The sequence below is a fragment of the Labeo rohita genome, chromosome 6 (genome assembly GCF_022985175.1).
Source record: "Labeo rohita strain BAU-BD-2019 chromosome 6, IGBB_LRoh.1.0, whole genome shotgun sequence".
Lineage (NCBI taxonomy): Eukaryota > Metazoa > Chordata > Actinopteri > Cypriniformes > Cyprinidae > Labeo > Labeo rohita.
In genome coordinates, this window is record NC_066874.1 from 19,085,930 (window position 1) to 19,108,782 (window position 22,853).

Here is a 22,853-nt window from a genome sequence, read left to right on the forward strand (position 1 = left end):
CACACAGCTGGACGAGTCGTAAGTGAGCTACTAACCTTCCAATGGTGTTAGGCAGTGAGGTGAGCTGGTTGTCGTCAACTTTTAATGTTGTCAACTTTTTCAACTTTCCTGTGACAAATGGTTTAACATTGTAAAGATACACTGTATCTTATACTGAAAGGCAAAACTTCAAATGCTTCCAAAAAGTAAGCAGTGGAACTTCACCTATTGTATCAGGTAACTGTTGCAGCATGTTGGAGGAGAGGAGTAGATCCTCTAAGGACTCACAGCCAGAGATATCTGCATCCAGACTCTCAATCCTGTTCTTGGCCAAGTCTAGATACCGCAGCTGCCTCAGTTTCCCAACAGACTTCAGCAGATGACAAGAGAGATAAATGAAAGAAATCATATATTATGCGTTATACATACATTATAGTCTAGAGTACTAAAATGTCACATTGTCAAATTCCAATAGTTCCCCCAAAGATTTTCTCATCATTTACTCGCGCTCAAGTTCTTCCAACACCATATTACATGACAGAATTACATGGGAGAGAGTAAATCATGACAAAATATTTCATACTTTAAAGGAACACTCCACTTTTTTTTGAGATTTTCCAACTCCCTAGAGTTAGACAGTTGAGTTTTACAGTTTTCGAATCCATTCAGCCGATCTCCGGTCTGGCGGTAGCACTTTCAGCATAGCTTAGCATAGATCATTGAATCAGATTAGACCATTAACATCCTGCTCAAAAATGACCAAAGAGTTTTGATATTTTTCCTATTTAAACTCGACTTACATCGAGTTACATCGTGTACTAAGACTGACGAAAAATGAAAATTTTCTAGGTCGATATGGCTAGGAACTATACTGTAATTCCGGCGTAATAATCAAGGAACTTTGCTGGTGCACCATGGGTGCAGCAGGTGTAATGATATTACGCAGCACCTGTAAATAGGCTAACTTCCGTCAACATAACCAATGTGACCACCTGCTTGCACAGGGAGACTATTTTCAGGCACTGCGTAATATTATTGCACCTGCTGCACCCATGGTACACCCATGGTAAGTTCCTTGATTCTTACACCGAAATGAGAGTATAGTTCCTAGCCATATCGGGCTAGAAAATCGCAACATTTCATTTTCCGTCAGTCTTAGTACATGATGTAACTACAGAAGAGTCAGGGAAAATCTCGAAACTCTTTGGTCATTTTTGAGCAAGATGCTAACGGTCTAATCAGATTCAATGAGCTATGCTGAGCTTTGCTGAAAGTGCTACCGCCAGACCCGGAGATCGGTTGAATGGATTCGAAAACGGTAAAACTCAACTGTTTAACTCTAGCGGAGTTGGAAAATGAGCCTATTTTGAAAAAAAGTGGAGTGTTCCTTTAAGCCCTTACTAGTATTTTATATGTAGTTATAACAGGGCTGATATTTAGTACATGCAATAGATGCTAACTCTGGAATTTTATTATACTTTTGAAATCGCTTACCCCTGGTATGGTTTGTAATGAATTGTTGTCCAACCACAGCTCTTTTAAACTATGGATCTGCTCCAGCACTTCTGGCTGTAACATTAAAGTGGGTCATAATCAACAAAAGAAAAATAAGTACAGTTGTGCATCTTAGATGCATAGCAGTTTATGAATGATATCTGAATCATTATGGTAGCTTAGAAACTTTAGAAACTTTTATAAAATGTACAATTTTAATGCATTGAACATTTTGAAATAAAAGCCCCAAACTAAGGCTTAAACAGCTACTAAACAGAGACATTATGCAGTAATAAATGTGTTGTAAATTGTCTGATAAATCCTCAAAGAGGCTTGATTTGCTTTTTTACATCAAGATGTTTAAAAAACATTACTGTAAATAGGAAATATTGGAGCCTATTTTCATGTAAAAAAAAACACCTTAGAGTGGGTTTCAAATATTAAATCAAACCACTTTACTGCATATCCTCTGAATCATTTAAAGTCAGCACAAACATTATAAGGTGATGAAACCAATAACCAATTCTTATATAATAAAAGCAAGATCTTGACAAGATTCCAGCGGCTTCAAAAACAAATTGTTTTAAATTGAGTTTCAACAGCCCCAAATCCCCTATGTGCCGCAGACTCAGTCAGTTCCTAATGGCTGCTCTCTGCTTTTCTCTCCCTTTGAGCCTTAGCATCTGTCCCTTCATGATTCCCTCAGCAAGGACTTCAATTAAGAAACTATCTGCAGCTTAGGGCACCACACCAGCCAACATCTGCCAACATCACAGCAAGAGTCAGATATCCTGACAAATGCCTCATGCCATCAGTGCTCCCATCTCAACACTCATTGTTTGGGGAATGTGTGCTGTTAGAGAGAAATAAATGCCTAAAAGAACATGGCACCAACAAAGCTATAATAAATTAAACTAATGATTGTTTTCAGGCTGTGCAACTGCTATGCCATGATTACCTGACATGATGCAATGCATCCAAAAATGCTTGAGGAAACCACTGAGTAATATTTCAGTTGAGGATTATTGCTTGTTAATGTGCTGTTGTTTTTCTCATTAAGGATTTGGCACTTTCATGAATAAAGTACAAAATATGGCCTGAAACTTGGGGAGATGCTTAACCTTCAGATAATGTTGATCATCAACCAGAGAAGGTTAATCTATATATTATATGAGCTTTTTAACCTTCTGTTCATTTACAAGGCTTGCAGATTGCAACTTGGAACAGTTTTTTAGTGTATGACTTTGCATTTTAATAAAAAACAATGGTTTGGTCACATTAAGTAGTTAATCCTTACAAATATTTATTAACCATTTTTAATAGTAACATTAACCTGTTACTAAAACTTGAGAAACATTAAACACCAATTTCACAGATACATATATAAATACATATATAAAGTTGCTTGAGAAGGACAACAACTTTTGAGGTGAGACAGGTCAAAATCGCCATTATCAGAGATATTTAAAACGTCTGATAAGAAGCTGAGCTCGAATTAAAACAGCACCGATGGGGCTGCCAACAGGAAAGGTCAAAAGTTATTTGAAAAGTCATCCTGAAGTGGGACACGGAGATTGAAAGTCCAGACAGCAGAACCAGAAAGTGTTGATGGGTGTTCTCTTATTACTTGGGGGCTTTGAGCAGTAAAGTACGCTTACTGCAATGCCAAACCATCTGTTCCCTTTGGAAGCATTGGTGCGCGCATGCATTTTTTCATCACCCAAGGACAAAGTGCCCTGGATATTCCAAACGTGTGTATGACACTGATACAAAGTTTAAAAGTAAAAACTCTACAAACTCCACCTGTTTAGTACTGGGAAGCTCAAAATAGCACTGGGTGACATAGCCAAATATATTTTCGTCACATCGCTAAACTACTTGGCACAAGCTGATTGGTTCATTTTGCATACGCAGCCAATGAGCCTAATGCTTTACATTTAAATGGCTGGTTAGCATTCACTAAAGCATTTTGTAGCACGCTGTCAGAGTTACTGTGAAACCCTTCCACCTCCCTAGCTCCGCCTGTATAGATCTGCTATGGGTTATCACAGTTGAAGTCAAAAGTTTACATACACCTTGCAGAATCTACAAAATGGTAATTATTTTACCAAAATAAGAGGGAGTTATTTTTATTTAGTACTGACCTGAATAATATATCTCACATAAAAGACGTTTACATGTAGTCTACAAAAGAAATGAATAGCTAAATTTATAAAAATGACCCCATTCAAAAGTACATACACTTGATTCTAAGCACTGTGTTGTTACCTGAAAGATCCACAGCTGTTTGTTTTTTTGTTTATTTGTTTAGTGATAGTTGTTCATGAGTCCCTTGTTTGTGCTGAAAAGTTAAACTGCCTGCTGATCTTCAGAAAAATCCTTCAGGTACCAAAAATGCTTTGGTTTTTCAGCCTTTTTGTGTATTTGAACCCTTTCCAACACTGACTATATGATTTTGAGATCCATCTTTTCATTCTGAGGACAACTGAGCGACTCATATGCAACTTTTACAGAAGGTTCAAATGCTCACTGATGCTCCAGAACGAAAAATGATGCATTAAGAGCTAGGGGTATAAACTTTTGAACAAAATGAAGATGTGTATATTTTTCTTATTTTGCCCAAATATCATATATTTTTTTATTTAGTGCTGTTTTTCAGAAGCTACAGAAAATACTTACACGTTTCCCAGAAGACAAAATAAGTTAAATGTACCCTTTTGTATGATCCCTCTTACTTTGGAAATATAATTAACATTTTGCAGAAAGGTATATGTAAAATTTTTACTTCAACTGTATATATGCTACTTGTGTCTTAAATACTCACAGCACCATATGTATTGGCAGTAACAAGTTTTTTTGCAGTAGCATCAGCAGCAATAATGTACAACAGTAGCAGCAATTTACCAGCATTATCATATCCATTACCATGCTAAAATCTTCTGAGAGTTGTAAGTTTATTATTGATATTGTGGATTTCTTTTTAAATAAATACTGATATTGATCACCAAACAATTATTGGTTTTCCAGCCAATAATACTGTTTATAATAATGTTTAAATGGTTATCGGAAATGGACCAGCTTTAAAATCAACCAACAGCTCCTAGTAGAATTAGTCAATTGCTGGAAAAAAAAAAAATCTGCTATTAATATCTACTTTGGAGTTCAACTGCAACAGTTCCTCTAGACACAGTAACCTGCCTGCTCACAGACCTCTTCATTGATTTATACTCAAATAAATAAATGCAACACTGGCAGCATCAGGCACTGATCTAAACAGCTATAGGCTTGGTGTGAGTGGGGCTACCTGGTATACATATGATAAATTCCTTGCCATTGTTTACTCCAGCTTGGGTGTGCCAATTAAATGCAGCTCAGTGGTGAACGTTCTGTCATGGCAAGCGCTGCGTGTTTCAACGAACTCATGAATAATGGATCAGCGCATGATGCAACCAACGCAGTGCAGCACTAGAGATCTGACAAGAGACTCTGGGAATGGAGGCAACAGCCTCCCCTACCCCCTTCCTCTATCCCCCTCTAAGCCAAAATCCATGCTGGGTAAAAAGACTGAGTGAGGTAACAGCTGTCCCATTGATAAAAGTGTTCAATAGGAGAATATCTTTCTTACCAGTTCAGAGAATTCATTGCTTCCCAAGTCTAACCGCTCCAGTTGCGACAGCCTATGAATTGACCTGCAACATGACAAGAAAATAAATCAAATCTCACTTTAAATATATGCAGACATTATGGGTTGTTAATGCACTTAAAGGGATAGTTCACCCAAAAAATTTTTATTCTGTCATTAATTACTCACCTTATGTCGTTCCCGTAAGACCTTCGTTTATCTTTGAAACACAAATTAAGATATTTTTGATGAAATCTGAGAGCTTTCTGACCCTGAATAGACAGCAACGCAACTACCACATTCAAAGTCCAGAAAGGTTGTCAGTCATGAACGTGCATAGAAGAAATCGTTAAATAAGGTAGTTATTTTCGTTTTCTTTCCACACAAAAAATTACGGTTGAACCACTGATGTCATATGGCCTATTTCAACAATGTCTTTACTACCTTTTTGGGCCGTGAATGTGGTAGTTGCATTGCTGTATACGCAGGGTCAGAAAGCTTTTGGATTTCATCAAAAATATCTTAATTTCTGTTCATAAGATGAACACAGGTCTTACAGCTTGACATGAGTGTGAGTAATTAATGACAGAAATGAACCCTTTAAAATTCTGAAAAAACAAAAATTCTGTAACTCAAATATTTGTGATGATATTCTTGAAATGGCCCTCATTCGGTATGCTACTTGAGGCCAAACACCGCTCTCACAGTTTGGATTTGAAGGAAAGATAGTTGGTATTATTGCTGGAAGATAAAAATAGTCTTGAACCAGGGCATCTGAACAAGTCAGCAAGCATAAACCATCGTGTGCAATATGTGTCCCTCTCTAGAGGGGTCCAGAGGTCTTCCCCACTGTGACAAATGACATTGTAGACTGCTATTCTGAGTCTGCTACACAAGCTTGTGTCTAAATCACATTCTTGAGGGATGAATAAAAAAACTAGGCCTAAATGAAATTCCTTTTTCAGGGAAGATACGAGTTTTATATATTAATGCAATTATTTGAAGCAGTGTTAGATTCAAATATCGATATTGGCTTATTTACTCAGCTGCTATAGCAGGTGTACAAAACAAAAACTCCATCTTTTTACATTTCAAGGACATGTAAATTAAGAAATTTAAACAGAATTGAATCAAAGTGCCTTGTTGCAGAAACAAAGACTTGTTGTGAAGTAAAGACTAAATATGAAGCAAACGGACACCATTAAAGGGGTCAAGAACTGAGAAATCAAAATTCCCTTGATCTTTTTACATATGTACTATAAAACATCCTGTAAGAATTCAAAACTTTTTCATTAGTCTAAGAGCAGCTTATACTGAAGCCAGTCTGACAAAACAACAATTCCGATTTTTGGTCCAATTTTTTTTCGTTGTATATCGGTTCACATTTTTGTTTTAAATGTGACCAATATCAGATTTCCAGTGTGAACAGATCATGGTTCTGAATGTTGAAAAAAACCCTCAGCAACTGGAAAAAGTATCCCAACTCTGCAGGAAATCTGTGGACTTGGCAACACCTGCACAGTGTGCCGTCATATGAAAAAGTAAACACGGAGGATATAAAGTAAGCGATTATACATTTATTCATAGTGTGATCTGCTGCAGAAGCCAGCGAAATTATGTGCAGGCAATATGAAAAATAAAGACAAGGATGTGACAGAAGAGAGCTGAGTTTGGAACTTTTATGATACGAGCCTTCATGTTTTGCTTGTATATAGAGTTGTATATAGAGTATATATGTTATATATATGTTATAGAGTTCTGACACAGTACTGTACTTCTGACTACCTTTTGCAGCTGTCTTGATAACTTTGGGAATGTAAAATGTTTTAAGTGACTCCCATCAGGGCAGAATCGTGATGAACGTCGATCAAAAGTGACATAAAACTTGCATGAATTCTGATATGACTGTTCAGCCTGCGGTCGCATTGCAAAACATCTGACCTGTATTGGATTTAGTACCACATGTGGAAGTGGCACAAATCGGAATTGAAAGTATCAGATTCCATGTGGTTTGTTCACACTGTAATGAAAAAACAGATCTGAGTCATACGTGTCCTTTCGTCCGTCCCAAAAAATCAGATTTGGGCCACATTTGCCTGCAGTGTGAACGTAGCCATAGTGTGGCTAAACACTGACACTGCAGAGGGATATCAACGCCTTCTTCTGCATTGCTGCTTGTTTAGCCCCACTCACTGATTCACACACGTAGGTAAATAACGAGAGAGGCAAACGCAGGTCAATACAGAAACCAAACAATAAAGATCACTCAGATGACAACAAGATACTGTACAGTGCCAAGATGTGGAAAAACGCAGTCTTGCATTGCCTTCCTTCTGATCCCAACATTAGGAAAGAGTGAATGAACTTTTTCTGGACTGCATCAGTAAGAACTTGACCCTTACCGCTGATGCATTTAAAAACAAAGCGCAATTAGATTCAGGATTTGCAGATAAATTGAATTTGGATCCGACAGTAATGTCGCACCACACTACTGCATGGCTTTGTTTGTTATTAGAGATCATTTGATATGAATTTTTATGCATTTTTAACCAAAATCACAGAAGCGTCCATCTACAAAGGATGTAGGACAAAGGCAGTTCATGACCCCTTTAAATAAAAAAAATATACATATACATATATATAAATGAAAATTCTTGGTGAAACTAAAAGATTTAAACATTTTGATGACACACAGATTCAGGATTTGTCTTATTGTTTTTTTTCATGCTTTTTTATTGTATTTATTCAATGATCCTATGTTGGCAGGAGTCAAATAATTATTTATAAGAAATTAAGTGACTTACTTTGGCATAGTTTTCAGATGATTCTCACGAAGCTCCAGGATCCGTAATTTAGATAATCTGAAAAACAGATTGGAAATCATTTTTGGAAAACTTCCAAATCTCCATCTTCCTTTTTTTTTTAAGCAAAAGCATAGGAGTGAATTCTGCCACTTTTGCATGTGGTATGTGACTAAAAAAATATTACTAATCCTTCACATGCAGCTTAACCAGATGCTATTTGTGCCGAAATAGCGCTGCACCATGAGTATTTAAATGACTGTCAATCATTTTAGGATGAATGTGCCCTTCCTGCTATAAATGTTCAGACTTAGGGCTATTTGTCTGGACATTGTACAGTTAACATTGTGTTATTACCACTTTCTAAAAGAGCTTGAAGAGAATGAATCAAGCTCTATAACAACACAGACAAGCTGTGCAAATACACGGTGTTGTCAGGGCAATTAATTTTGAGTGAATTCCCCAGATTCTTTTATCAAAACTAAATGCAACAGCCCTTGACCAATGTCAGCCGCAATAATAAATCCCCTTTTCCCCAATGCAAATGAAATAACGTTTCATCATTAAACCCAACATGAGCTGCAAGAATCCATTTATTCATGAAAGCTTTAGGCAAATCACTGCCAGAATCAGCACCATGCTGCTCCTCGGATACAAAATAACATCTAAAAATAAAAACGCTACGATGACAACTACAAGAACCAGACAAACTCAGATGGGTGTGCTAAAGAGCTGTTTCACAATCCCCAGCAGAGCAGGAACAGAGACGCCCAAGATGAAGCTCTTACCTCCCGAAATTGGCAGGCAGGTATTCAAGGAAGGCGTCATTTAAGAAGAGCTGTGTCAAGTTGAGGAGCTGGGTGAAGCCGTCTGGGAGCCTGCAGGAACAGAGAGGTGATCAGACCCTCTCAAAGGCCAGTGCCCTTAAGATTTGATAAGCGTTAAGTACTTCAGGAGCGGTGAGAGCCATCTGTAATCCCTCTACGCTTCCCCTTCTACTGGCTCTGTTAGCATCCCAGTAAATGGAGTCACTTGAGGGCTGATTTAATCATAATATGAAGAAAAGGGCTCTCTGTAGAGACCATGCACTGGATTCTGAATGTTTGATCCTCTATCATAAACTTCTGAATCAAAGATTTGAAGCTCAGCTCCAAACGAACACATTGAGATAAAAAAGAAATGCATGTCTTATCTTTCCGAAATGGAGTTTGGTTCAGTTTTAAGGCATGACATCTACTTACAATATGCATTATTAATGTACAAATGTGCTTTAGAATTCAAAACTATGTTTAATCATGGATTGTTTTTTTTTAAAAAGAGAGAAAAAAGGTTGTATGAAATATGAAAACATCTAGCTTTTGCATGTACATTCACTTTATATTTTTATCCTAAGGAACCCAGATAAGAAAGACAAATATTTGCTTCCATTTGAAAGTGAAGAAAATGCAGCGAATCCATGTACTGTATGATACAATAAACAATTTCTTATTGTGTAAACTATAGGGAAACAATAAGAAATCCTCTTCAGAGAGGATAAGAGAAGAGTTTTCTATATTAATGCAATTATTTGAAGTGGTGTTAGATTCAAATATTAATTTTGGCTTATTTCCTTAGGTACTATAGTAGGTGTGCAAAACGCAAAAAGCTCAATCTCTTTACATTTTAAGGCTGTGTAAATGAAGAAATTAAAATTGATTAAAACAGGAACAGTTTAACATGTTTAACATGATTAACATGCTTCTTTTAATTATTTTTTTATTCTTTTTATAATTATTTTACATGCTGCTTTTATTATCCCATATATAAAGGACATGAAATACTTGTATTTTTAAAAAAATCCACAACACCATTTAAACAAACTCGTGAAGAAAAATGGGATTAAAATGATTTTTTTAAAATGAAAAGATAGAGTGGCCATAACATTTTAACTAGAATCTATTAAAACCACATAAAATGTTTTTGTCAGCTACCCGTATGTTCATAATACAACAATTACTAAAGATTGACGTACTCTGTCTTTCTGATTTAAGGAATGTGAGCAGCTCTACTTACTTGGCTATAGGATTTACACTGGCCTCCACAACTGATAGACATTTACAGCATTTGATGTTGTCTGGAAACTCTTGAATACCTGAAATAGAGCCAGTTTTCCACATTGACATATGTGTAAAAAGGTACAGTTACACACAATCATACCAATATACTCAGCACAAAAAAATGGCTTGGAATAGATTTTAAAAACCAAATATAGAATAAATGGAGTTAAGGATATACCATTTTTACTAATATCTAACTCCTTTAGATTCACAAGGCTGGCGATGGTGGTTGGCAGGTTGGAGAGGTCATTGTCAGGCATGCTCAGCTTCTTGAGTGCTTGACAGTTGAAGAGTTGCTAAAAGAACAGAGAAATAAGGAGATATGGGTGAAGAATGAACTTCCCAGGCCCCATTAATCTAAGCAATGACACAGATTACATCCTTGCTTATTGGTTCTAAAATAAAAAATAGTTAACATTTATCCAGGTGAGGTTATTTTTAAACCACAGGTTAAGATAGTATTTAACACTAGGTCAAACTACATTTTACGCCTGTAATTTTGAAAGTCATTCAGCTTTTCTTTTATTTCTGTTACCCTGCTTTTTTGTAGCTGACTTAGGATGACCAGAGTGACATTCCCACAGATGAACAAGCTTCTTGACATGCTATATTTGTATGATCAGTGCTTACAATCAACCTCATAAACACACCTAAAGATTCTTAAAATATATTCAGATTGGACAAAATATGTCCCACAACCTCACCCCCCGGTAATTACTTTTCACTTCCATTTTATTCAGTACTATTTGATTTTTCTCTTTTTAATAAATACAACCATGTCAGCTCTGTCACACAATCTGGTTGGTATTTTTGAGCTGACAGTTAAGTTTGAAACCATCCTGTAGTCTCAATTAATTCATTCATTAACATGAATAGATTTGTAACCATGTTTAAAGTAGTCATATGATGCGATTTCATGTTTTCCTTTGTCTTTGTTACAAGCTGTTCATGCATACATAAGATCTGTAAAGTTGCAAAGATTGAAGTCGCAAACCCAAAGAGATATTGTTCATAAAAGTTAAGACTCAGCATGTTTCATTGTGAAAGCGAAAGTACTTTGTTTGGCCTTCCAAATGAGTACACAACTAGAAATCAGTGCTTAAGTTGTATTTACAACACTGTTCCAGAACAGTACAACTGCACACTATAAAATGGGGCAAATCCAACTTTGCAAGGACAGTTTGGCGCTTCTGACTCACAGCCTGTAAGTACATTTTCATATTTAAAGTATTTGGTACTGGCTACTCAAATCGATCACAAATGCAGACATGGTATTATGTTTATGCGTAAAAAGACAGTATGAGTCATTATAATCAGTAGTTATGTCCTCACTGGATGCAACAAATGGCTCATTTATAATGGGTTTTATTGTTTTTGTCTCATCGCGCCAGGATACGCCATCACAACATGGTAAGGGGCGTAATATTTCTGTCACATGCTACTTGGCCAATCACAACACACTGAATAGCTGGATAATCAGAGCACACCTCGCTTTTTAGAACGATGAGCTTTGTAAAACTCAACCCATTTTAGAAAGGCCGGGCAGAGAGAAGCAACAGTAATGTAAAGTATGTAGAAAATAATGTGTTTTTTTTAACCTCAGACCACGTAGACACATTGCATTACACCAAATACACAAAATAATGCTCTTTTTAGCAACATCATGTGACCCCTTTAAAGTTAATAAACAGCTTATTTCAGTTTTGTAGCTTGTTTTGTCCCAGTACTCAGGAACCGGAACCTTGGCTTTACATACACAACTGTAAGGTTTGAGGTCAATTTGATATCTTTTCTTTTTTCATTTTTTAAAGAAATCAATGTTTTTATTTACCATGGATGCATTAAGTCAAAAGTGACAGTAAATTCATTTATAATGTTGCAAAAGTAAAGAACAGACAAGAACCCTGACAAAATGTAATATGGTTTCCACAAAGATATTAAGCAGCAAAACCATTTTCAGCACTGATAATAATATCAAATATTTCTTGAGCACCAAATCGGCATATTAAAATGATTTCTGAAGGATCATGTCCAGGGCAAGTATGAACAGTGTTAAACAAGAGTTAAAGTGAGCTACTTATGACTTAAGAACGTTTCTAAATAGTCTATCAGAATAAATGCTATAGAATAAATTCAGATACAGCTTTGCACACAATATGGGAGCTGTCCATGGTCCTGTTTTAGTCTTGCTACTAGATGCATTAGACAAAGTCTGATTAACCTTTACCAATATGAATTACCAAATGGAAATAATGATAATATTAATAAACTTCAATTTAGGGGCACCTTTAGTGATTTCTAATGAATAAATCACATTAAAGGGATAGTTCACTCAAAAATTCTGTCATTAATTACTCACCCTCTTTCAAAGCCACAAGACCTTTGTTCATCTTTGGAACACAAATTAAGATATTTTTGATGAAATCCGAGAGCTTTGTGACCCTGCAGACAGCAACGCAACTACCTCGTTCAAGGCTCAGAAAGGTAGTAAGGACATGGATAAAAAATGTGAAATCAGTAGTTCAACCTTAATTTTATTAAGCTAAGATAATACTTTTTGTGCTCAAAGAAAACAACAAAAAAAAAAACTTTATTGAATAATTTTGTCTCTTCCGCATCAGACATCAACACATGTTCACGATAGTACCACGATGCATGCAAAAATATCTTAATTTGTGTTCAAAAGATGAACGAAGGTCTTACAGGTTTGGAACAACATGGGGGTGAGTAACTAATGATAGAATTTTTTATTTTTGGGTAAACTATCCCTTTAATAATCCCAATTTAATGCATTATTTCTCTGTACTGTTACACTGCTGTATAAGATGATGTTCAGTAGTTGATGTATCCACTGGCAGATATTATGCATGTTTAAGATGACACTTGACAATTTACCTTAGGCAGCTCCTCAATCTGGTTGGCGTCAAGGTAGAGCTCTTCTAGCGTGCGCTCGAAGCTGAAGATCTCCTTAGGGACCTGCTGCAGGCTACAGTGGGAATAATCCAGCACTGAGATGACCTCCTCCTCCCCCCGGAAGCATCGACAGGGCACCAGGCGGCCGATGATCTTCCTCTTAGTAGTCATCTCCAGACACTGCACTGTGGGAAGAGAAAAGAAAAGAATATTCTAGTTTAGGACAGAAAAACACATTCTCATAAGCATATAGCTGATTCACTAAATCACACATATGTTCACACAAATAACTTTCTACATAATTGAAGCTGGTGTAGTTTAAATGCTTAGCATTGTACAACAAATTGCCGAGTACCACAGTGTCTCTATAATTGGTACCAAAAGGAAATTGTCTGGAGCTTTGTGCTTTATTCGAGCAGAGGTTGAGCTTTTTATTATCCATGAACCTTACGATAGGCTATCATTATCTTCGCTTATTACACAGATCTGGAATTCGTGCTTCTTATTGGTCAGTCATGACACTGAACAGTCATATATTTTTGTGTAATGACTGCTAAATTCTATATTTAACAGGAAGTCACAGAAACAGACCAGTGTTGCTTTCATGTCAAGTCAAGTCACCTTTATTCATATACTGTAGCGCTTTATACAATACAGATTGTGTCAAAGCAGCTTCACCATGTTAAACAGTTAAAACAGTGTGTCAGTAACACAAGAGGACAATAGCAAACATTCACTTTTTCAGTTAAAGTCAGGTCAACACCAGCTCAGCTCAGTTCAGTTCAGTTCAGTTCTCTTTAAATAGTATCTGTGCAATCAAGTCAACAATATCGTCAAAAATCAAGTGTCTACAGCTAAGCAAGCCAAAGGCGACAGTGGCAGGGAACCAAAACCCCATCGGTGACAGAAATGGAGAAAAAACCTTGGGAGAAACCAGGCTTAGTCAGAAATCCAGTTCCTCTCTGGCCAGATGAAACCAGCATGTTGTTGTTTAATTCCAGACTGCAACACAAATCATATTGTGCAGAGGATTTGTCTGGTTCTAAATCTTTTCATGACTCTTTTATCACTCCATGAGGCCTTTCTTTTCCCATCAACATAAATTGATATAGCTAATTCAAAGAAATATTTAGGTGATCTGGTTCTTGTTGGTGATGTTTGTAGTGAAGTGTCTGTGATTCGGGGTATGCATGGAGATTGGCATTGTATATATATCATGGAATGAAGAAAAGACTATCTACCATGTGATGAGGATTTTGTGGAACTTTGGGCCGAGTGGCCATATATTCCTGAAATAAATTTGAAACTTGATATAGCTAATTGGAGCCATTATTGCATCTCAAGTTGTAAAGCCTCTGAGGTAATACTTTTTCATTTTAAAGTTATCATAAATCTTTCGATATGTGGTTAGAAGCTTAGGAGTCTCCAGTTAAAGCATTAAAAAAAACATTACTTGAAGAACAACAACAACAAAAAAGGTAATAGACAGAAAAATCTGGATGAGAGAGCATCTGAAACAGAAAAAACAGATCAAGTAGACTGATAACTGATATTTTAAACTGATACGCCTGGTGTAAAAATTAACGTTAAGGTCAAACTTAAAAATAACAAGGGCTCTGACAAAAACTTTCTTTAAATGCTTTTAAATTATTTTATCAGCAAATCATTTTTGAAAATGACCAATACCGATAACCGTAAAAAAGTGCAATATCGTGATAACTGGGTCGACCCCTACATTAAGGCCCCACGTTAAATATGTTAGGCAACTAGTTCACTGAAAACTAACTTCAGATACTAGCAGATAATAATAGCAAATAATAATACATAATTTAAATAAAAGTAATTAAAAAACAACAATAGTATTATAATATTTTAGCAGTGTATATGTCGTTGCTAGACATTGTGTTCTGTGTCGTAAAGAACTATATTTCTCAAATTAATCAACAAGCAGGCTAATAATATCATATAAATTCAAATCATTTTTATTATTATTTTGGAAATATTGGTGTAGGAATCAGGATAATTAACAGTCAGCCAGTCATTACTGCAAAATAATAATATCAGGCATGCTAATGCAAAATTAATTTGCTTTATTTGCTTTAGTGTAAAAATAAACATTTTCATTTTTCACTTATATACTGATATTAGACTAAACTATATTTTATTGTCCCCAGTGATGATACTGCAAATCACTGCACACCAGGAAAAAACAGATTTTTGTTTCATAAAAGCTAAATCAGCTAAATCATGATATAATTTTGCAAGCCTTTTTCCTTTAATTTAGAGTAAATAAAAAAAAAAAAAAGACCAGGCCAGACTCAAACCTGTATCCCAATGAGCACAAACACCTGCTGCACCGCAGCTACAACATTTAAAGGGATAGCTCATCCAAAAATGAAAATTCTGTGATTATTTATTCACCTTCATGTCGTTCCAAAGACCTTGGTACATCTTCAGAGCACAAATTAAGATATTTTTGATTAAATCCAAGAGCTTTCTGACCCTACATAGACAGCAATGTAACTGAAATGTTCCCAGAAGTCGTTATTTTTGTTTTCTGGTCTGGGAACATTTCAGTCACACTGCTGTCTATGGAGGGTCAGAAAGCTATCGGATTTCATCAAAAATACCTTAATTCATGTTCTGAAGATGAATGAAAGTCTTATGGGTTTGGAACAACATGAGGGTGAGTTATTAATGACTGAATTTCATTTTTGGATGAACTATCGCTTTAAGATTGAACCTAAAACCACAAGATTACTGATGACCAATTTCTCACCAACCCAGATCCCTCATAAAACGTGATCCACAAAACCATTCCAAAGTAGCACAGGTTTTTGTAGCAATAGCCAAAAATACATTGTATGGGCCAAAATTATTGTATATTAAGTAAAGTTCATTTTCCATAAAGATATTTTGTAAATTTCCTACTGTAAATTAATTTCTGATTAGTAATATGCATTGCTAAGAACATTTGGACAACTTTAAAGGCAATTTTCTCAACATTTAGATTTTTTTGCACCCTCAGATTCCAGATTTTTTAAGGGATGCTAAGTTCACTTTTACATGTTGTTTGAACATTAATGTGTGGTGGCAGTGAGCCTCTTACCTCAGATCAGCTGTAACAGTCTGACCGCCATTGTTTCAATGTGGAGCAGGGATGTAAGTTAGACAAGAAAATCTCGGATTGAGCGATTGAGGTGTTGTGTTGCTGGATGTAATAATGAACATAATGGTCGTTATTTACTCCCTTACTCCCATTTACATTATTTACATCCGAGCCGCTGAAGATGAAGAAGTCTGTGAAGGGAATGCACCTCCCGATCTACATAAATGCATCTATGTTCACGCAAATTAGTCGTGATCCAGCTTCACCTACAGCAGAAGTGAGTATAAGGGTTTTTTTATGAATCTCTGCAGTTACCTTTCCTAATAATGTGCTGGTTAGCAAGTTTGGCGGCTAAACGCACTAAATGCGGCTAAAGTAAACAATCTCTCAGAGCAGCTCCTCACTCCACAGAGAGAAGAGAGGGGCAGGGTGACTAGAGCTCATTTGCATTTAAAGGAACAATCCATCAGAATGGGTTGATTTTTGCAGAGCTCATTTTGACAAGGTAAAAAGGGTGTTGTTTTACAAAACCATTGAGATTTTTTAACCAAAGTATATTATAGACTTTTCATTAAGAGAATTTCCTAAAGAATCATATCAATTTGTGGAAAATGCACATCCGATGACATCTTTAAACAGTTGTATCTCTACACTGTGTGCAGAATTATTAGGCATGTTGATAATCTGGTCATATTTTTTTTCCAAACACATTTTACCAATTCCAAACGACAACAATCTTAATAACTACTATTAATTTTGTATTTAATCATTTGTAAGTGATATATAACTGTCCGTGAAGGCTGGAAGTGAAAAACTCCTTATATTCAGGTGTGCATAATTATTAGGCATGTTTTCTTTTACAGATAAAATGAGCCAAAAAAGATATTTAACCCAGACTGAAAAGTCCAAATTATTAAATGGCCATGAGAAGAATGCAATACTAATGCATTACAAGAATTTGCAAAGTTACGGCTTGACCATTGGACAGAGAAATGCTTGTTGAGTCTGCATGGTCAGAAAAAACAGGTGGACAAGAAAAGATGCATGTTAACTGCAAAAGAATTAGGAATTAAGGTGAAGAATTAGGTGTGACACCATCAGGAACCATTTAGTCTCCAGCACCACCATTTTCCAGAACTGCAACCTACCTGGAGTCTTCAGAAGTTCAATGTGTCAGGTTCTCAGAGACTTTGCTTGAGTAAAAAAATCCTAAAAAATGCCCCTGACTTAATAAAAATAACAAGCTGACGTGTTGTGAAATACATGAAGACAGGTTTTTTTTTTTTATAGGCTTTATAGACAGATAAGTTGAGAGTGACTCTTGAAGGACAAGCATCACATTCTCTTGTACTTCTGATTCAAGAATTTATCTTCCAAAATCTGGCAGTAAGTTTTGGGAGTTCATTTTAGTCCATCTCCTCAAGTCAGACTTTTCAGGATAGGAGACTAAACATGAACTCCCAAAACTTACTGCCAGATTTTGGAAGATGAATTCTTGAATCAGAGGTACAAGAGAATGTGATGCTTGTCCTTCAAGAGTCACTCTCAACTTATCTGTCTATAAAGCCTATAAAAAAAAAACCTGTCTTCATGTATTTCACAACACGTCAGCTTGTTATTTTTATTAAGTCAGGGGCATTTTTTAGGATTTTTTTACTCAAGCAAAGTCTCTGAGAACCTGACACATTGAACTTCTGAAGACTCCAGGTAGGTTGCAGTTCTGGAAAATGGTGGTGCTGGAGACTAAACGGTTCCTGATGGTGTCACACCTAATTCTTCACCTTAATTCCTAATTCTTTTGCAGTTAACATGCATCTTTTCTTGTCCACCTGTTTTTTCTGACCATGCAGACTCAACAAGCATTTCTCTGTCCAATGGTCAAGCCTTAACTTTGCAAATTCTTGTAATGCATTAGTATTGCATTCTTCTCATGGCCATTTAATAATTTGGACTTTTCAGTCTGGGTTAAATATCTTTTTTGGCTCATTTTATCTGTAAAAGAAAACATGCCTAATAATTATGCACACCTGAATATAAGGAGTTTTTCACTTCCAGCCTTCACGGACAGTTATATATCACTTACAAATGATTAAATACAAAATTGACAGTAGTTATTAAGACTGATGTGGTTTGGAATTGGTAAAATGTGTTTGGAAAAAAAATATGACCAGAATATCAACATGCCTAATAATTCTGCACACAGTGTATTGTCCTATCCTAACAAACCATAAATCAATAGGAAGCTTTTTTATTCAGCTTTAAGATGATGTATAAATCTCAGTTTCGAAAAATTGACACTTATGAATGGTTTTGCGGTCCAGGGTCACAAATGAACCTCATCCCCCTAATTTGAACCATCATAAGGTGACTGATACCATAACATCTGCCCTATAAGACAAAGACGATCTGACATGCAGGCTCATTGCTGTACTTCAGAGGTGTTAGTGCACAGTAACCTGTGTCATAAATCAAAGCAGTTTATCTGATTTAGTTTATCATGAAAGCTCATTTAACACCCACGAGAGAAACCCGTCGGGGAGCCAATCGCAAATATCAGTCAGCGAAAAAGGAAGCAGTATAACACAAAATTGCTTATATCAATCAGCTGTGACGAGATATGTCTCTACTGCCTCGGTCCTGACAAGAAGCCAAAGAGAGAGAAGAGACACGACAGGCATCGTAATGTTCTTCAGGGATGGAAACGTGCTGCTAAAACAATGTTTGAGTGTCCATTAGGGAATAACGTCTGAAATGAAAGACAAGCTGTGCTAATGCTAGTGCCTTTGTCTCTTGCAAATGCAAATGTATCACTGATAATTAAAACATCCTCCACTCAACAAAAGAAAAGCAGCAGCTCTGGATAAACGACTACACTGAGGATTCTAGAGATTAAAATTTCAGGAAGAGTTAGTGTAAGACAGTGGAAATTTTAGGCTGCTGTTGCTTGAACACTGCAATCAAATATTGTACTTCTATATTTATATTCTATATAATAGGACCTTAATGTAAACTGTTAACTTAATGTATGACATTCCTCATATGGGAAATACAAACTTTCTTCTATATGAATGTGTAAACGTCACTTCCTCTCACTGATGACATCCTCTTGAGAGGTGCTGCATAGTAACTAAACCAATAAGCAAGAATGATGCAAGACAAAGGAAGAGTTACAGGACAGGTAACACTATAAGTGAATGAATCGGATGAAAATAGACTAAATGTCTGAGGGCGGCATAATTATTTCACAAGGCCACTCCAAAAACATGCAATATTACTTTAGAGTGCTGTATCTGCTTTATCTGGCCTCCTTACAGGCTTAAGATCTAACATCCTTCCGACTGAATGACCGCCTTATGCCGAGAGCTGTCAGCCACCATCTGAAAGGAAAAACAACAGCGTTTCCGTTGGGATCGTGAGATAGCTAAACAATGGCTTCGAGATAGCAGGTTTTCTTTTAGGAGATGTGCTCGGGGAGTGAGATGATCGGTACTGATAAGATAAAGTCATGTTCACCCACAAGAAAATAAAAATGTCTCAGATAAGATAGTAGATTTTTCTCATCTGATTCACTTGTTCGTGAACTCTTAACTATTTGTACGGCTCCTATGGGTCCTTCTTCTGCGTCCTCATTTTGGATCCTGAGAACAGATAATGCCAAGGTGCCACTACAGCCTCAGTGCAGTGAAAATGAAAATGAGTTTACATAACAAATGGCTGAAATGAATTGGAAACGAAATTTCTCATTGTGTAATACACTCAAAACATGCATATTAAATGTTCTGTGCAAGAGATATGGCGACAAGGGCAAAGTAAACATGATGTACTATAGAGAACTAATGAATCTAACACACACACACACACATACACAAAAAAACACTATTGTTAAAAGGTTTGGGTTCAGTTAGATTTTTTAAAATAAAATAATACTTTTATTCAGCAAGGATGCATTTCATCACCTTAGAATTATAAGGTTCTATCTGACATTTTTGTCAAAATTGAGATGAGAAAACAAAAATCTACAGAAGCCTATGGAACGCCAAAACTTTGAAGCTCGAAAGTGCTCAGAATGCAGATAGAACCTTATAATTCTAAGGCGACGATTTGATAAAAAGATTTAGTGAAGACACTGATAATATTTTATTTGTCATCAGATTCCCATTTTCCACAAGTTGATATGATTCTTTTGGGTCTTAATGGAAAGTCTATAATATACTTTGGTTAAAAATTCTTAATGGTAGTGTAAAACAACACCCTTTTTACCTTGTCAAAATGAGCTCTGCAAAAATCAACCCATTCCGAGGGATTGTTCCTTTAAATGCAAATGAGCTCTGTTCGCTCCGCCCCTCTCTTCTCTCTTACAAACATAATCCACTGCATCCTCAGCGGCTCAGATGTCGGGAGTAAATTACGACCACTATGTGCACAACTGGTTTCAACATTGATAATAATGAGTTATATATCTTGAGCAGCTAATCAGCATTACAATAATTTCTGAAGGATCATGTGACACTTAATACTGGAGTAATGATGCTGAAAATTCAGCTTTGTCATCACAGGAAGAAATTCCATTTTACAGTATATTCAAAATAGAAAACCTTTTTTTTTCAAAAATGCAGCCTTGGTGAGCATAAGTGTGAAAGCCTGTTTTTTTTTATTGAATAAAAAATAAAAAAGGTAATTGTGACTTTTTATCTCACAATTCTGACTTTTTTTCTCAGAATTGCAAGTTGGAATGCAGTCAGAATTGCGTGATATAATCTCACAGTTGAGAGTTATAAAAAGAAATAAAGTCACAATTCTGACCTTTTTCTCAGAACCGCGAGTTCATATCTTGCAGCTTTATAACACAATTGTGAGTTATTAAGTTAGAATTGTGAGATATGAACTCACAATTCTGAGAACATACTTTCCCTCAAAATTGGACTTTATAACTCACAATTGTGAGTTTATATTTTACAATTCTGAGAAAAGAATTGTGAGATATGAACTCACAATTGTAAGTTAAAGTCAGAATTGTGAGATAAAAACTCGTAAATCTGACTTTTTTCTCAGAATTGTGTAATTAAACTTTAGAGTTATGAAGTCACAATTTTTTGCAATTTGCAATCTTTTTTCAGAGTTTACAATTTCACAATTGTGGGATATAAACTCGCAATTGCGAGAAAAAAGTCAGAATTGTCTCGAAGTCGTTTATATCACAATTCTGAGAAAAAGAAGTATGAATTGTGAGTTTATATCCCACAATTTTGAGAAAAAAAGGCATTCTGACATCATTTCTCAAAACTGCAAGTTTATATATCGCAATTCTGACTTTATTACGCGCAGTTACGTGTTTATATCTCAATTCTGAGAAAAAAAAGTCTGAATTGCGAGTTTGTATCACAATTCTGAGAAAAAAAAGTCATAATTACCTTTTTTATTTTTTATTCAGTGGCGGATACAGGCTTCCTTATATAAAAGACTTCTTTCAAAAACAATCCCAAACTTATGAATGGTAGTATACAGTATATACCTGAATTTATAGCAAAGATATTTGTTCTTCCTGTCTGAGCTAAAATGTTGCACCACAAAAATGTATAATTTGCTCATTTGACAAACTGGCTGGTCAAAGCAAACCCCTTCATTATTCATGGACTTGCAGAATGTAAAATACATATGCATATGTTTTCAGCAACATGATAAACTTTTCATTTCATTTATATTCATTATTCAAGTATGCAAAAAGTACAACTTGCTCATCAGTCACACCAAATTGTTTGTGTACTGATTGCAGTTTTGTGAATACTGTACTAGCTAGTAACCATATAACCAACAAAATTATCGCCTTGTATAGATGTATATGTAAACTTGATACTTTATACCATCTGTTTATTTAAATGTTCCTCTGTCTACAGTTGGTTTATTTTTATTTTTTTCATTAAGTGCATTTGAAGCACCTTCCTCTCATTATCAGGATTATTATTCCTCAGGAGGAAATGTTTGCTTGATTGCTACATTAGACAAATTAATTACTGTAATCATCCACTGTTTCATGTGTTTGCCAGTTTGCTGTGGGTACACACATGCCACAAGTCGGGTAATGAGAGCACCCTCGACTCTTGTTCAGGGGGAGACATGGAGAGCAGGATCTGTTATGTGAGAAATTCTGACTATCATTGTTTTCTTTTATTGGGGTGACCATACAGCACGTCCTCTTTTTTTTCCCCAGACATGTCCAGGGGTGCGTTTCCCGAAAGCAACTATGGTCGTAAGTTCCGTCGTTACCAATAGATTTCAATAGTACTAACTACCATAGTTAGCTTACGATGCTTTTGGGAAACGCACCCCAGGTCGAGATTTTTAAATTGCCTAACATGTCTGGGTTTTGGCATAACCGACTGGTTTTGATGTGCGAGAACAGATGTACATCTACAGAGAACAGACAAAGCAACGCAAATACACATAAATATAATGTTATTTTAGGCTATTTCGAAATCCTGGCCAGGACATGTCCAGGAAAAAAGAGGACATATGTTCACCTAATCTTTTATTTTCTAAAATGAAAAGTATGTTAACTCTAAAGGAATGAATTAGCATTAGAGCAGCCCACAGACTTCAAAGATAATATTGATATTAATAAATCAACATCAAGATTTTAGCTTACAGTGTGTATGAATTTAGAGATGACAAAGTGGAGGGCAACCCTGTGTCCTGTAACTGAAGTTTTTAAATCAAATTTACCTTTATCACTTCATTTTAAGCACCCTTGTGGTATGACAGATACATTTCTTCAAGTATATAAACGTTCTGTGCAACCACAGCTCATAAATTGAGAGATTTTACAGAATATTTGTACTTTT

The 22,853-nt window shown here is 35.9% G+C and overlaps 1 protein-coding gene across 10 annotated transcripts in view; it reads right to left on the reverse strand.

Annotated features, from left to right (window-relative positions):
* Positions 1–22,853, reverse strand: part of lrrc7 (leucine rich repeat containing 7) — a 135,216-nt gene that overhangs the window by 38,786 nt on the left and 73,577 nt on the right. For all 10 annotated transcript variants that reach the window (XM_051111795.1, XM_051111792.1, XM_051111794.1 and 7 more), the window contains 9 exons: positions 12,888–13,090; positions 10,171–10,288; positions 9,949–10,027; positions 8,685–8,774; positions 7,900–7,956; positions 5,099–5,162; positions 1,474–1,548; positions 205–349; positions 36–108 (listed from right to left, as the gene is read on the reverse strand). In XM_051111795.1, the coding sequence (XP_050967752.1) occupies positions 36–108; positions 205–349; positions 1,474–1,548; positions 5,099–5,162; positions 7,900–7,956; positions 8,685–8,774; positions 9,949–10,027; positions 10,171–10,288; positions 12,888–13,076 (890 nt within the window). In that variant the 5' untranslated portion in view covers positions 13,077–13,090. The remainder of the gene's footprint in view (positions 1–35; positions 109–204; positions 350–1,473; positions 1,549–5,098; positions 5,163–7,899; positions 7,957–8,684; positions 8,775–9,948; positions 10,028–10,170; positions 10,289–12,887; positions 13,091–22,853) is intronic.